The 14,338-nt window shown below is 45.4% G+C and overlaps 1 protein-coding gene across 2 annotated transcripts in view; it reads right to left on the reverse strand.

The window, feature by feature from the left end:
* Positions 1-1,312: 1,312 nt before the first annotated feature.
* Positions 1,313-14,338, reverse strand: part of LOC311295158 (uncharacterized protein) — a 149,064-nt gene continuing 136,038 nt past the window's right edge. For both annotated transcript variants that reach the window (XM_084416376.1, XM_084416375.1), the window contains exons 2-5: positions 3,875-4,204; positions 3,098-3,442; positions 2,681-2,811; positions 1,313-2,120 (exon numbers count right to left, since the gene is read on the reverse strand). In XM_084416376.1, coding sequence (XP_084272502.1) covers positions 1,953-2,120; positions 2,681-2,811; positions 3,098-3,442; positions 3,875-4,204 — 974 coding nt within the window. In that variant the 3' untranslated portion in view covers positions 1,313-1,952. The remainder of the gene's footprint in view (positions 2,121-2,680; positions 2,812-3,097; positions 3,443-3,874; positions 4,205-14,338) is intronic.

Consider the following 14,338-nt stretch of genomic DNA (forward strand, 5'->3'; position numbering starts at 1 on the left):
TCCTGATTGTGTTTTTGTTTCCTTGCAGAAATCAAAGAAAGAGGTCATGTATGAAAATGTCCTTAAAAATTGATGATCAAAAACTGGATCTACTGGATCTGATGTTAGAGCTCGTACGGGCCCTGACTCACAACCTTTGGTTTCTCACAGAATCTCTGTTTTGCTTTTGATCTTTCTATGACATTGTTTGATCACATCTGTTTTATTTTTTATAAGTTGTTATTGTGATGTCTGATATTTTGTTGCTCTGTATTAGTACTGTAATGTAGTGGTTCACAAATAGTACAGCATCCAGAAACAAAAATAATTTTTTTAGCTTAACATTACATGGAAATTTACTAACTTGAATATTCACTTTACTTTGAGCTTACGTTTGTCACTTCTTGAAATTGAATATTGAATGTGTTGCATAGTGCTATACAGTAGTTTGTAAAGGCGAGTTTTTTTTTTTTACCCCCCAAAAAACAGAGGAAACTCGGCCCGCAGCCGATTCTAAAGATTTAATTGGCCATGTCAATCACAGTGCCGATTGCCTAATCTAAACCTAACGCTTATTTGAGGCCTTGATATACTTCAAGTGAAATTGAACGAACTGCTGTGATGTCAATTCGAACAAAATCAGGCTTAAAAACGAAGTTCGTTTTGGGAGTTCGAAACAGCTTGCCAAATGACCAATCGCCATTGGTCCGTGGCGATTATGTAATAGGTGTGCGCTGAAGCTCCGCCTTTTACATAAAAACATTACATATCTCCTGTTCAGTCTGTCTAGGTCAGATGTCTGCGAGTGAAAACATGAGCGCACTGGAACGCTGCCATAGAAAATTAAAGTTGTATTTCCGATGAAAGACACTGACACTGTTTTTTATGTTAATACGGTAAAGCTGCTTAATTTTAAAGAGTCTATTGTATAAAGTGATATATAAATAAATGTGACGAGACTTTAGTGTAGAATTGCAGAGCTTGTAACATATCCATGTTGCTATGATTAGATGTTTTTCTTATGCTTTATTAAAATAATTGCTGTTTTCTCAATTTTGTTGTTTATTTTGTTATTGAGAGGAAAGCTCACAGCACATATTTACATATTCATCTAACCCTTGCTCTGAGCAGTGTGAGCGGCGTCAGATGTTCAATTACAGTATATCACTCACGTATTCTGAACTGTTTTACCCCTGATTGAAGAATGAGAATATTTAAAGGTAAAAGTCTTTCTAATAGGAAAACATTTAACTTGAACACTAACAAAAGTTACAATCACTTTAGCTTTCAACATTATCAGTGTAAAAGGAAAGATTCTCAAAGCCTTTAAAGCAGGCAAAGTTATTTATTAAGTTACATGTTTAAATACAGACAGAAGAATGAAACAACTTACTGTATAGAAAACTTAGTTGTAACAAATAATGCACTGCTGTGCAGAAGAGGCCGTAAAAGCCTCTCACAGTGTGAGGTTACGCACCGATGAGCGGGAGTGACTGGGTTAAAGCCTTTCTCCCAGATCAAGTTACCTTTACTTCTTATACCCTGAGCAAAGCATTGTTAAACATGTGGAATACCAACACCAAAAAACACCAAAAGGAAACCAAAAGATACCCGGACAGCAACAGATCTGGACTTCAGACACTATGTCTGTCTCTCCCGACAGAACCATCCTGTGCCTGGAGTGTCCCATCAGTCCTCTATCAGCATATTGATGAACTCCCTTGCACTAGATAGGCATTAGCATACTGTGATGATGAAGGTCATTGTGACACATTTAATTCACATATACTCCTTTAAAGGGATTTCTAAAGGTATTCACTGGTATTGGTGCCGGCCACTGAAATCTTGGAATCGTGACAATTAGAGAGTTTCAGCTGATCTTCTCTCCGTCATTTCCAAATTCTCTTCAGTGTCCATTTCAATGTACTAATGATGTTACATTGTTTTATTGGGAGCCTCGGCCTGAGTCTGATTTAAGGATGTTCCATGTTCTCCAAAGGAATGTCATTGGGATCATGTGGTGGGTTATTGTCAGCATCACCCTCCTGAATGTCATTGGGTTCAGGTGGTGGGTTATTGTCAGCATCATCCTCCTGAATGGCATTGGGTTCAGGTGGTGGGTTATTGTCAGCATCATCCTCCTGTAAGAAAATAAAGATTTACAGAAGGTTAATGTTACGTTTGGTTGAAGCAGAGGAGGAAACAGGATCCAAGTGCAGCAGTCATTTATTAAATAAGCTCAAAACTTCACAAATATAAACTCAGACTCAGGAACAGGAACAAGACTCGGGAACGGAACAACCACCATAGTGCAACAATAAGAACTGACCAAGACACATGGCAGGATCACATGAGAAACAGGGAATCACATTAACAAGACACAGAAATGATAATGACAATGACAAAAAAAAAACGGAACCCAAAACGTGACAGTAACAGTGATGAGAAGGATTGATGTTTCAGTTACACAAACACGAAATGTACAAAATGTTTATTTGGGAGTTATTGGTGTTTTTAATTGTTTTGACTGTTTAACCAGTGAATATCTGCTTCTGTACTGTTAAAAATACAAAAAATAAAGAGCAAAAAAGATAACATTTCACATTTACATTTATTACATTTTATTTATATTTATGTTAACCTTTGTTTTTGCACAGTAAATCTCATATATCTTGTTAAATCAGCTGTATGTAATACTTACTCTCTGTGGTACTGGTGCATGGGTCCTGCGGTGACGATAGTAAATCACAGCAGCAGTTACAGCAGCAGCAGCAAACACCAGCAGAACACCAACAACTATTACTGCTACAGCTCCTGAAGACAGACCTGAACCTGGAACAGATACAGAGAAACAAACATTATTTTTGTAAATGATATTTTTTTTTTACTTTAGACCCTTCTATGTTGAGTATCAACATGAAACAGCAGCATTCACTAGAAAACAAATATTATGCATTTTTCTTCAAGTTATCAAGTTAATAACATTAGTCAAAATGTTATTGGGAAAAGCTCCAAAAAGGCCACAACTCAACATTTGATTTGAGTTGATTTAAAAATATTGAACTGTTTTTTTAATTCCTCAAAGGAAAATGCATTGAATAAAATTATATATTCTCACCGATGACAGTGAGATTGAATCTTCTCTTCACTCTAGTGATGCTGAAGCTGCTGTTGATGATGATGATCTGTAGTTTATATTCTCCAGAGTCTGTGTTTCTGATGTTTGTGATGGTCAGAGATCCAGTCTGATGATCCAGCTTCAGTCTGTCTCTGAATCTCTCTTTACACTGAACATCTGTACAGATCTTACTCTGATCTCCAGTGATTTCAGCGATGAGTGTGTCATTAAAATACCACGTCATCACATCATTTGTGTTTTTTATTACACCATGATCAAAAGTAACAGATTCTCCTTCCTTCACTGTCTTTCTCTTCACTTCATCTCGTTCAGCAGCAGAAACACCTGAAACACAAACCAACAGATGATTCAATTCTAGATGAAACAACAAATGCCACAACATGAGAGAACGAATGAAATTGCATAAGCCCTTTCTTAACTTTCGATCTGAAAAGAAAGTATTTGTTTTTTACTTAAACCCATTTGACATATTTTACATTAAATCCTCATTTAAACAGATAATAACAGAAGCTGATCAGAGATGGTGTGATTAAACGTTGTCATCTCCCTCTGAGCTCAACTGCAGCTTCCTATGGACAAAAAAAAAACTGTTAAAACTAATAACTTGTCAATGGAAAAACTGTAATATTGTAAGAATTATAACTGAGGGGAAAAAAAGAAGAAAATAACCGAATATCATTGGGGGAAAAAATCAAGCAAATTAACAATATAGTTTAGACATATATATATACTGCATTTAAACATTCACTAACTCACCATGAACAGTAACATTGAAGATATTTCCACTAATCCTGCTGCTGCTGATGATCTTCAGTTCATAGACTCCAGAGTCTTCAGGTCTGGAGTTTGTGATGGTCAGAGATCCAGTCTGATGATCCAGCTTCAGTCTGTCTCTGAATCTCTCAGTGCCTTCATTACACTGAACATCTGTACAGGTCTGGTTGAGATCTCCATTGATTTGAGCGATGCGGGTGTCATAATAATACCATTTAATAACTTCTTCTTGGTTTGTTTGAACACCAGTGTATAAAGTGACTGAATCTCCCTCCATCACTGACACTCCATCTGATCCAACACCGAAAACACCTGAAAAAGAAATGAACAGTTTTTCTACAATATATTTTTAATCCTGCGGTTTGAATATCCCATATAAATAGTGTTTAGCTACATTACATTTTAATTTGGCAGAAGCTTTTCTCACATTACATTCAAGTAACATTTGATCAGCTGACGTAAAATACATCACCAAGGCTCTCAAAATCAACACTTTAAAGAATGCAATTTATTTGTTTAACTTGTTACAGATATTTAACGCAGTTAATGCAGCATCTGTTTTGTCCTGGCATACTTTGGGCTAGCGTTATATTATATGATGATGCTATAATTCATTAAAAAAAAAAGATAATGTATGTACTGGCGCATCTGTGAAGCGGCTCTCTATTGATACGGAGGCTTTTTAGGTCGGGTAGGATCTGTGATCTCTGACTCAGTTTGTTCACTGGCTTCCATGGCTGCAACATATAATGTGTTTTCCACCAACTGGCAATCCGAGGTGTCGAAATACTATTGGGTAAATTGGCAACGTACATAAACAGACATTCTGACACGGAACGCACATTTCAATGAAGAATAAATGGCTGTCACATTTTTATTAGAAAAAACTGTGAACAGCATGTTTTCTATACAGTACATTTCTGCAGACATATTACAGTACTTTTATTCTTTAGTATATATAGTATTACATACAGCTGGTACTTTGGTGTAAAAATGTTACATATTGTTTTTCTTTTCTTCATCAGAATGATACGAAACTTGGTAAAGGTTTTGGCACTTGCTATGTGAGCACACAAAAATTCATGGATATGATTCGAACAGGTTAAATGGTCCTGAAAAAAATAGTCACACTTGTGCTCCGTGTACTGGGAAATGAATGGGAGACGAATTCCATCTAGTGAAAACGTTTGGTACTGCAGCCAAACAAAATCTTTTCTGAAAACTAATTTTTTGAGAAATCCGTCTCTAATTTTTCATAACAATAAACGTAAAATTCTGTAACTTTTTTTCAAGTTCACTTTTTTAAACTTTTTACACTTAGTGTCGTCTTTGAAAAGAGATGTTTCTCTTGAAAAAAATCTGTGCCCTAAAGCATTCAAGATTTACGACAGTTGGTCTAGTACCATGAAATCCCCTAAAAATACAAAATATTAAATAAAAAACATTATCGAACTGAAATATAGTACATTCATTTCATTGGAAAAAAACAAACAAATTTCAGTCATTTTTGACCAACAAGTGAAGAGCACCAGATAACAAAAACAAAGTAAAAATCACTCACTGCTCTTAACTGAATCACTTTTGTAGCTTTAATAAGTATTAATCAATATTCAATTTCAAATTTTTATAGTGAAGCCAGCGTTTGATCATTCAATTTCTGTAGGTTTACCTGTTACACCACCCCAACAATTTTGACTTCACTGTAAAAAAAAAATTACATCCCCAAGTCAAAAATTTCAAGTGACCGATAACATCAAAATTTTTCAATTAGTCTGATGTATTATTTCTCATTGAGCCAATGTTAACAGACTACTGCAACAAGAATTTCACTTGGGCCAATTGAAAAATTTAGATGTTATCGGTCACTTGAAATTTTTGATTTGGGAGGGTTAGAAATTTTTTACAATGTTCTGGTTATTCACTAAAACAGCTATGATTTACAAGGTTATACGGGTTTACAGCACTGTTTACAAGGTTATACGGGTCAAAACTAACGAAAGCTTTTCAATCTGGTTTCACCCATGTTCACCACAGAGCCTTTAATGTTCACATTTCACATGTTGTGCTTTTGTGTCGTATTCAAATGGCTTAAGCGACTGGTCACTTCATTAAAGGTGAGTTTCTGATGGCACGGAGCAGAGTGAGCATTAGTTTTCAATTCATTCATATGGAAGTTGAGTTGGGCAGTTCTCGAATATCAAGCGAAAAACGTGCCAATCAATGTGTCTGTCTTGAAGGGGAGAGAAATACGAAACCAAATACAGGACCAGTATCGCAGGTATTGATACCGACACTTTTCACATTTAAAAGCATGAACTAGAACTTGCATACCTTTGACCATGCAAACTGACCTTTAAAAATTACTTGTAAGAATAAAATGGTTAAGCCATTTTGTTTAACATTCAATAAGCCTTAATTATGTTATTGTTTACACTGTCAAAAAAAGTGCTACAATTTATTTTACCTTTAGCTTCTCACTGGGGCAGTAACCTCATAGTTACACCTTTGTATGTTCTCTACCCCTAAACTGTACAAATTAGTACCATACGACAAGTAACCTTTAGGTTCAGTTATGATACAAATGTGTACATGAACAGGCAGGCAGAACAGACAAAGTTAAAGAACATCTGCTTGAACTTGACTTCTGGTTATTCATAAAAACAGCTATGATGAGTTAATTTACCAGTTTCAATGACATTTTGGATACCTCCATGACTGATTTAAACAAATGAGACAGAGAACAACTATGTACACGAAACCAGTAACACTTTACAATAAAGTTTTATTAGTTAGCATTAGTAAACTACTTTAGTTAACATGAACTGAGAATGAACAATACTTATTCAGCATTTATAATGTTATTTCAACATTACTGCACTGTGAAGTAACATGAACAATTAACAACTGGATTTTTATTAACTAACATTAAGAAACAATAATAAATTCTGTAACAAATGTAGGTTTTGCTAGTTATTAGTTCATGATAGTTAATACATGATCAAATGTTGAAAAATGAGACCTCATTCTGTAAAGTGTTACCAAAATAAATAAATAAATCAATGTGGTGAAAAAACCTGCATGTTGGTCTGGGCTCAGCTCTTTTACCTTTAGTTTTCCTGCCAAAGTTCTCTCCTCAAACGGACATTGGAGTATCGATTTTACAGAGTCAAGTTTAAAGACTGCTGACTTTGTTGACATTTAATATTCATCAATAATACTGATGTGCCTGCATTGGCACCATTATATGAGAACGTACTCGGTTACTAACGTAACCTCTGTTCTCTCTAGAGAGGGAACGAGTATTGCGTAAGCTAGCTTACGCTGCGGGAAAGTCTCCTTTCACGAGATACTGAAGCCAAAAATTATCCTAATTTTTTAAAACTTGTCAACGCAGTGCGGCAGCCTGCAGACCTAGGGCAAGCGAGTCGCGTGCCCATTGGCTGCTCTGCGGCAACTGCAGCAGCCTATGGCTGAGCCTTGCGCGTGACGTCACGTCCAATGAGCGCGCTTGGCGCGCTTATTGCGTCACAGCCCGTCATTAGGGGTGTGGCTTAGCGTATATAAGCAAGGAACAGAGGCTGCTTCGCTGATTTCTGTCGCATGAAGCGAAAATGAGCTCGTGGCGAGAGCACGGCGGGTTACGCAATACTCGTTCCCTCTCTAGAGAGAACAGAGGTTACGTTAGTAACCGAGTACGTTCTCTTACGAGAGGTTCTCTCGTATTGCGTAAGCTAGCTTACGCTGCGGGAACACCTTTGTCAACGCCGTGCGCGCGCCCAGCATCCTGAATGAATTCCCGTGGGGAGCCCAGGGGACGCGAAGCGGAGCTGGGCGGCCAAGATACCACAGTACATAAGCACATAATATGGGGCAGGGAGCGGCACAGCCGGTCCAACTAACACTTCCATATAGTGTAGCTCAACCAGTAGAGCCAAATCAGCAGCGTAGCCCGCGCACAGACAGTGGGCTGGCTTACGCGAGACTTAGACTGATAGCACTTTGGCCTGCAAAGCGGGGACTTCCAGGTTGTAAAACCTAACAAATGTGGAGGGGGAGGCCCAGCCTGCCGCTGCACAAATGTCATGAATGGGAATCCCACTGGACCACGCCCACGATGAGGCCATGCCTCTGGTGGAGTGTGCCCGAATGCCCAAGGGGCACTGCAGGTTTTTAGATGCGTAAGCAGCTGCGATAGCATCGACTATCCATCTGGACAGGGTGTGTTTCGAGGCGGCGAGACCCTTGGTGCGCCCACCAAACGAAACAAAAAGCTGCTCTGAACGCCTGAAGGCGGCGGAGCGCGAAATATAGCTTCTCAGCGCCCTAACTGGGCAGAGGAGGTGACTATCTGCCTCGCAGCCAGTATTCGGCAGGGCTGAAAGGGAAATGACCTGCGCTCTGAAGGGAGTGCCCAAAATTTTTGGGACGTACCCATGCCTCGGTCTGAGAATAACTTTAGAGTCATTGGGTCCGAACTCGAGGCACGCAGCGTTAGTGGATAACGCGTGAAGGTCTCCCACACGTTTTACTGAAGACAGTGCTATCAGAAAAACGGTTTTGAGCGTGAGGTATTTCATATCCACAGTTTCTAAGGGTTCAAAGGGATGTGCTTTCAGTGCGTCTAAGACCAGTGAAAGATCCCACATAGGAACCGAAGGGGGTCGCGGGGGGTTCATCCTCCTCGCTCCTCTAAGGAAGCGGATGACAAACTCGTTCCTTCCTAATGCGCGGCCCGGCTCTGAAACAGAGAGCGCTGAAATGGCCGCGACATAAACTTTGAGCGTGGAGGGGGACCTGCCCGCGTCCAGTAGCTCTTGAAGGAAGCACAATACTTGCGAGACCCCACATGTCTGTGGATTGAGCCCTTTGGTAGTGCACCATTTGTTAAACACAGACCATTCAGACGTGTAGAGCCGCCTCGTGGAGGGGGCTCTAGATTGTATGATCGTGTTCATCACCCCTTCTGGTAGGTCAGCATGTAATTGTTGAGGCTCCACGCATGCAGAGACCAGTGCTCTGGGTGGGGATGCCAAATCGAGCCGCGGGCTTGAGAGAGAAGGTCTCTCCGCACCGGAATCGGCCAAGGGGCTGAGTCTGCCAATTGTATGAGTTCCGGGAACCAAGCTTGGTTCTCCCAGAACGGGGCTATGAGGAGCACTGTGTGGCGCGCTTCCCTGACTCTCTCGATGACCTGAGGCAGCAGAGAGACTGGTGGAAACGCATATAGCGGGCCGCTGGGCCAAGACTGGGCCAGCGCGTCCTCGCTCTTCGAAAAGAACGCTGGGCAGTGTGCGTTGTCTTTTGACGCAAAGAGGTCGACTTTCGCTCTGCCAAAGCGGCGCCACAGCGACTGGACTGTTTGGGGGTGTAGAGACCACTCCCCAGGGGGAACGTTGTCCCTGGACAGTCTGTCGGGACCCTCGTTCAGATGGCCAGGCACATGCGATGCTCTCAGAGAGCGCAGAGAGTGCTGAGCCCATACGAGGAGGCGTTCCGTCAGGGCGCAGAGTTGCTTTGATCTGACACCGCCCTGGCGGTTCACATAGGCCACTACTGAAGTGTTGTCCGTGCGGACTAGAACATGGTGACCATGGAGGAAAGGGAGGAAGTGCATGAGCGCTTTCTCGACCGCGAGCATCTCTAGACAGTTTATGTGTAGGAGATTCTCCTGGTCTGACCAGTGGCCAAAGACCGGTCTGCCTTCGAAGAGCGCTCCCCAACCTAGGTTGGACGCGTCTGTTGAGACAACTTTCCGGTGTGAAACCACTCCCATATTCACTCCCGTGTGATACCATTCGGCTGCTAGCCAGGGCTGCAGGGCTGAGACACAGACCTGAGTCACTCTGATTAGCGAGCCGCCGGTCGCCCAGGCTCGATGGGATACGCGCGTTCTCAGCCAGCGTTGAAGCGGGCGCATGCGCAGTAAACCCAGCTGAAGCACTGCTGCAGCTGAGGCCATATGCCCCAGAATGCGCTGAAATGCCTTCAGGGGAACCCGGTCGCCTTCTTTGAAGGATGCAGCGAGGCGCTGGATGCGGCGCGCGCGCTGCTCCGACAATCTGGCCGTCATCGCCACCGAGTCCAGATCTATTCCGAGAAAGGAAATCGACTGCCGGGGCGAGAGCGAGCTCTTGGTCCAGTTGACCGCCAGGCCTAGACCCTCCAGGTGGTCGAGTAGCGCTGTTCTGTGAGACACAAGTTCTGTCTCTGACTGCGCTAGAACGAGCCAATCGTCCAAGTAGTTCAGAATTCGCATTCCCTGACTCCTCAGGGGAGCGAGAGCCGTGTCCATGCATTTCGTAAATGTACGGGGTGCTAAAGACAGGCCGAACGGCAGGACTGTGTATTGATAAGCTCGACCGTCGAAGGCGAATCTCAAAAATGGCCTGTGACGGGGAGTTATCTGGATCTGGAAATAAGCGTCTTTCAGATCGAGAGAGATAAACCAGTCTCCTGGGCGAATTTGCGCGAGGATCTGTCTGGTTGTAATCATCCTGAACGGCCGTCTCATGAGAGCCTTGTTCAGATGTCTCAGATCTAAAATAGGTCTTAATGCTCCGTCCTTCTTGGGAACGAGGAAGTAACGGCTGTAAAAGCCTGACTCGCTCAGGGAAGGATGCACCTGTTCTATGGCCCCTTTTCGCAGCAGCTTTGATATCTCTGCTTGAAGCAGATGTGCTGTTTCCAAACTCACTTTCGTTTCCGTCTGCGCTAGAAAGCAAATTGGAGCGAATAACCGTGTCTTATGGTGTTGAGCACCCATTCTGACGCGCCCTGAATAGCCTCCCATGCTTTTGCATGCATGGCTAGGGGTCGAATGGTCTCTGGGTTCAGATCGCCGCGTTGCGCGGGATGGGGAACCTGTATCAGAGAAGACGGGGCGGCGCGCGCGCCGACGATGCTCGGACACGAGGGCAGAAGAACAGGGCTGGCCGACTGTGCAGAATTTAGTAGCTCGATCTCGGACGATGGAGCGTGAACTGCTGTCAAACAACCCAGGCGCGAGAGCGGCGTGGGGATTATGGTGTCTGAAAGTGGGCGCGCGTGCTCGTGAGCTGGCGCGGGATTTGCACTTATGACACGGCCAGTGTTTGGGGGCTTTATGAGGTTTGCAACCTGTCTGGCAGAGCGAGCAGTGGGCAGGTGTGAGCACAGGGCTGTGGGCACATTCCCTACACTTGATACTCGAGCGGAAAGTTTCCGCTTTAAGAGATAGCGCTCTGGACGCGTTGCCATGGGAACCTGGTCTGTGTGAGGCAGTGAGCACACGGGAGTGGGCACTTTTTCTACACTTAATACCCCTGCGGCTTGAGCCGTGGCAATTTGAGGTAACTGAGTGACAGAGCGAGCAGCGAGTAGTTGTGAGCACGGAAGTGTGGGCACATTTACTACATTTAGTACTCGAGCGGTGTGAGGCCGCTTTATGAGAGAGCGCTCTGGGCGCGTTACCATGGGGATTGTACTTGTGTGAGGCAGTGAGCACATGGGTGTGGGCACATTTTCTACACTTAAAGCACTTATACTCTTTTTGAGATTTATCTGGGTCGCCGTGAAAATGGCGTTTGTGTGCAGGCGAGCGAGTGTTAATACTGGCTCGTTGGCTGCGGTGTGTGCTGCTGCAGTAGCCTGAACATAGGGGACTGACAGAGCTGTGCGTTTTGATGGCGGTCCGGCCGTAGCGGGACTCAACCATCTTTTCCTCCTTGCGGATGCTAGGAGGACTTCGCGGGCTCGGGCTTCAACGCGATCTTGGGCCGCGGGCCCCGTGGGGGCGGCGGTCTGTGACGGCTGGTCGAGCGCGACCTGGGGCGATTGCCCTGGCGTCGCTGCGAAGCGCTGGGGGGCCTGGAAGAGCGCTGGTTAGAGCTGCGCACAGGAGGCTGCGTTTGAGGGCGGCCTGTGGCTGAGCTCGAACGGCGGGGCAGGAAGAGGTCCATCGCCTGCGACGCCTTCTGCACTTCAGAGAACCGATCCACAATTCCGCTGACCGCAGGGCCAAAGAGGCCGGTGGGCGAGAGTGGTGCGTTCAGAAACACAGCGCGCTCTGACTCACTCATGTCCGCGAGCGTCAACCATAGATGTCTGTCGATGACGGTGAGCGCGGCCATGGATCTGCCGATGGCTTGAGCAGCGGTCTTGGTAGCGCGCAGCGCGAGATCCGTAGCGCTGCGCAGATCGGTAAAGGCAGACTGATCCGAGCCCTTCTCGTCCAGTTCACGGAGGAGGTCGGCCTGAAGGATCTGAAGGATAGCCATTGAGTGCAGGGCGGAAGCAGCCTGGCCGGAGGCGGCGAAAGCGCGGCCGGCGAGAGCTGAGGTGGTCCTGCAGGCTTTAGACGGCAGGGCAGACTTTGAGCGCCATCTAGCAGACGGCGGGCAAAGGTGCGTTGCCACAGCATCCTCAACGGCGGGGATGCCGTTATAGCCGTTCTCGGCGGCTCCGTCCACCTGGGAGAGAGCCGAGGAGAGTGGCGGGCGGAGTCTGGTGGAGAACGGAGCGTTCCAGGACTTAGAGAGCTCGGCGTGGAGCTCAGGCAGGAAGGGTGCTGACCTAGAGGCAGGCGCAGGGCGGCGGCTAGGCAGAAAAAACCCGTCAAGGCGATTGGGCTCCGGCTCCTTAAGTGGGGACCAATCCAGTCCCATTCTCTCGACCGCTAAAGTGAGGAGGCGGAGAAGCTCTGCGTCGACACTAGCGCGGGTTCGAGAAGACTCCAGAGTCGAGGGGGCGGAGCGGTGAGAGCCCGACCACTCCTCGCTGTCGGACGCGAGCAGAGAGCAGCTGTCAGCGGCATCATCTGCATCGTCCCCCAGGGCGACGGCAGTGTGGGCAGTGGCCGGCCGCTGCGCGTCGGTGAAGGGTGGGGGGGAAGGAGAGAGCGAGGCTCGCGGGAGAGGTTCCGGCGAGCGCTCAGCTGTAGCGTCCAGTTCCGGCGGCCTTTGAGAGCGACGTTTCTTCTTTCGTGGCCCGGAAGAAGCGGCCGGAGAAGGTGGAGTTCCTTCAAAGTTAGCGAGTCGAGCCCGTAGGGTCGACATCGGTAACTCCTCACACTGTTCGCAGCCGCCCTCGGAGAGAGCGCGAACAGCGTGGTCAAAACCCAGGCAGAGAGCGCACAGCACGTGGCGGTCTCCGTCGCTGAGCGAGGCTCTGCACGAGCCACAGGATGTGCGAGGCATTTGAAACAACGCCTCGCGCTCTTTTAGATGCAAGTGTGTCGCGGCGGACACACAAACACACAAACACAGAGCAGAAAAGGATATATATGCCGGATGGCGCAGCAGGCAGGGAAGGCTGAAGGCGGCGAGCGGCCGGCGTCCTCAGGCTGAGATCCTCGGCGTGCTGGTCGCTGGATTCGACGGCGGCTTCCTCGGAGATCAGCGATGCGAAGAGCTTCGCTGAAGAGACAGAAATCAGCGAAGCAGCCTCTGTTCCTTGCTTATATACGCTAAGCCACACCCCTAATGACGGGCTGTGACGCACTAAGCGCGCCAAGCGCGCTCATTGGACGTGACGTCACGCGCAAGGCTCAGCCATAGGCTGCTGCAGTTGCCGCAGAGCAGCCAATGGGCACGCGACTCGCTTGCCCTAGGTCTGCAGGCTGCCGCACTGCGTTGACAAGTTTTAAAAAATTAGGATAATTTTTGGCTTCAGTATCTCGTGAAAGGAGACTTTCCCGCAGCGTAAGCTAGCTTACGCAATACGAGAGAACCTCTCGTAAGAGAACTGAACTGAGCTGGCGATGACATCACAGTTTTCTCCAGAGCGGCTGTATAGATAAATGAACTAAATTAATAAAAAAATAAAAAAATTAAAAAAAACACAGACCTTACTTAAGCTGGACTATGACACTATTTTCTTCTAGATCTGCTTTACAGCAGAAACAAACTTTGTTGCATTATTTCCTGTTTTCACTGTAAAGCTGGTTTGAAACCTATATTGTAAAAAGAACTATAGATAAACGTGACTTGACTGCGTCCACCTTTCTTGTAGCCAGATCAGTCCTGATTTTAGCAGTGGCTGGTCATGGGCGGTGAAATAAGCACCCTTGTCAGATTATATTATGGGACACTAATTGGCTAAATTTTATGTCATATCTTGAATACGTTTATATCTTGAATCAGCAATTGGCTAAACTTCTACAAAGTCCCGCCTCCTGGGAGATCGCCCTACAGCTGAACTTGAGATGTGCAGACAGGCAGAAGAGACATGGGGAAAGCATATATTTTACACAGATGATTTTCTACCATATTTATATGATGTGATATTTATCAAATTCGTGCTCTTATGTCCATTCCGGATTAAATGAGGTCTGACGTTTTATCATATGACGTAGCCAGCACGTGGCCTTAACGTCGTGGAGGCTTGTTTACATTTTTAACCAATGCTATATCAGATATTTATTTGACACCGCTTTCAGCAAATCATTTGTTTGACCAGCGATCTTACGGC

This window comes from Rutilus rutilus (assembly GCF_951802725.1).
Source record: "Rutilus rutilus genome assembly, chromosome: 8".
NCBI lineage: Eukaryota > Metazoa > Chordata > Actinopteri > Cypriniformes > Leuciscidae > Rutilus > Rutilus rutilus.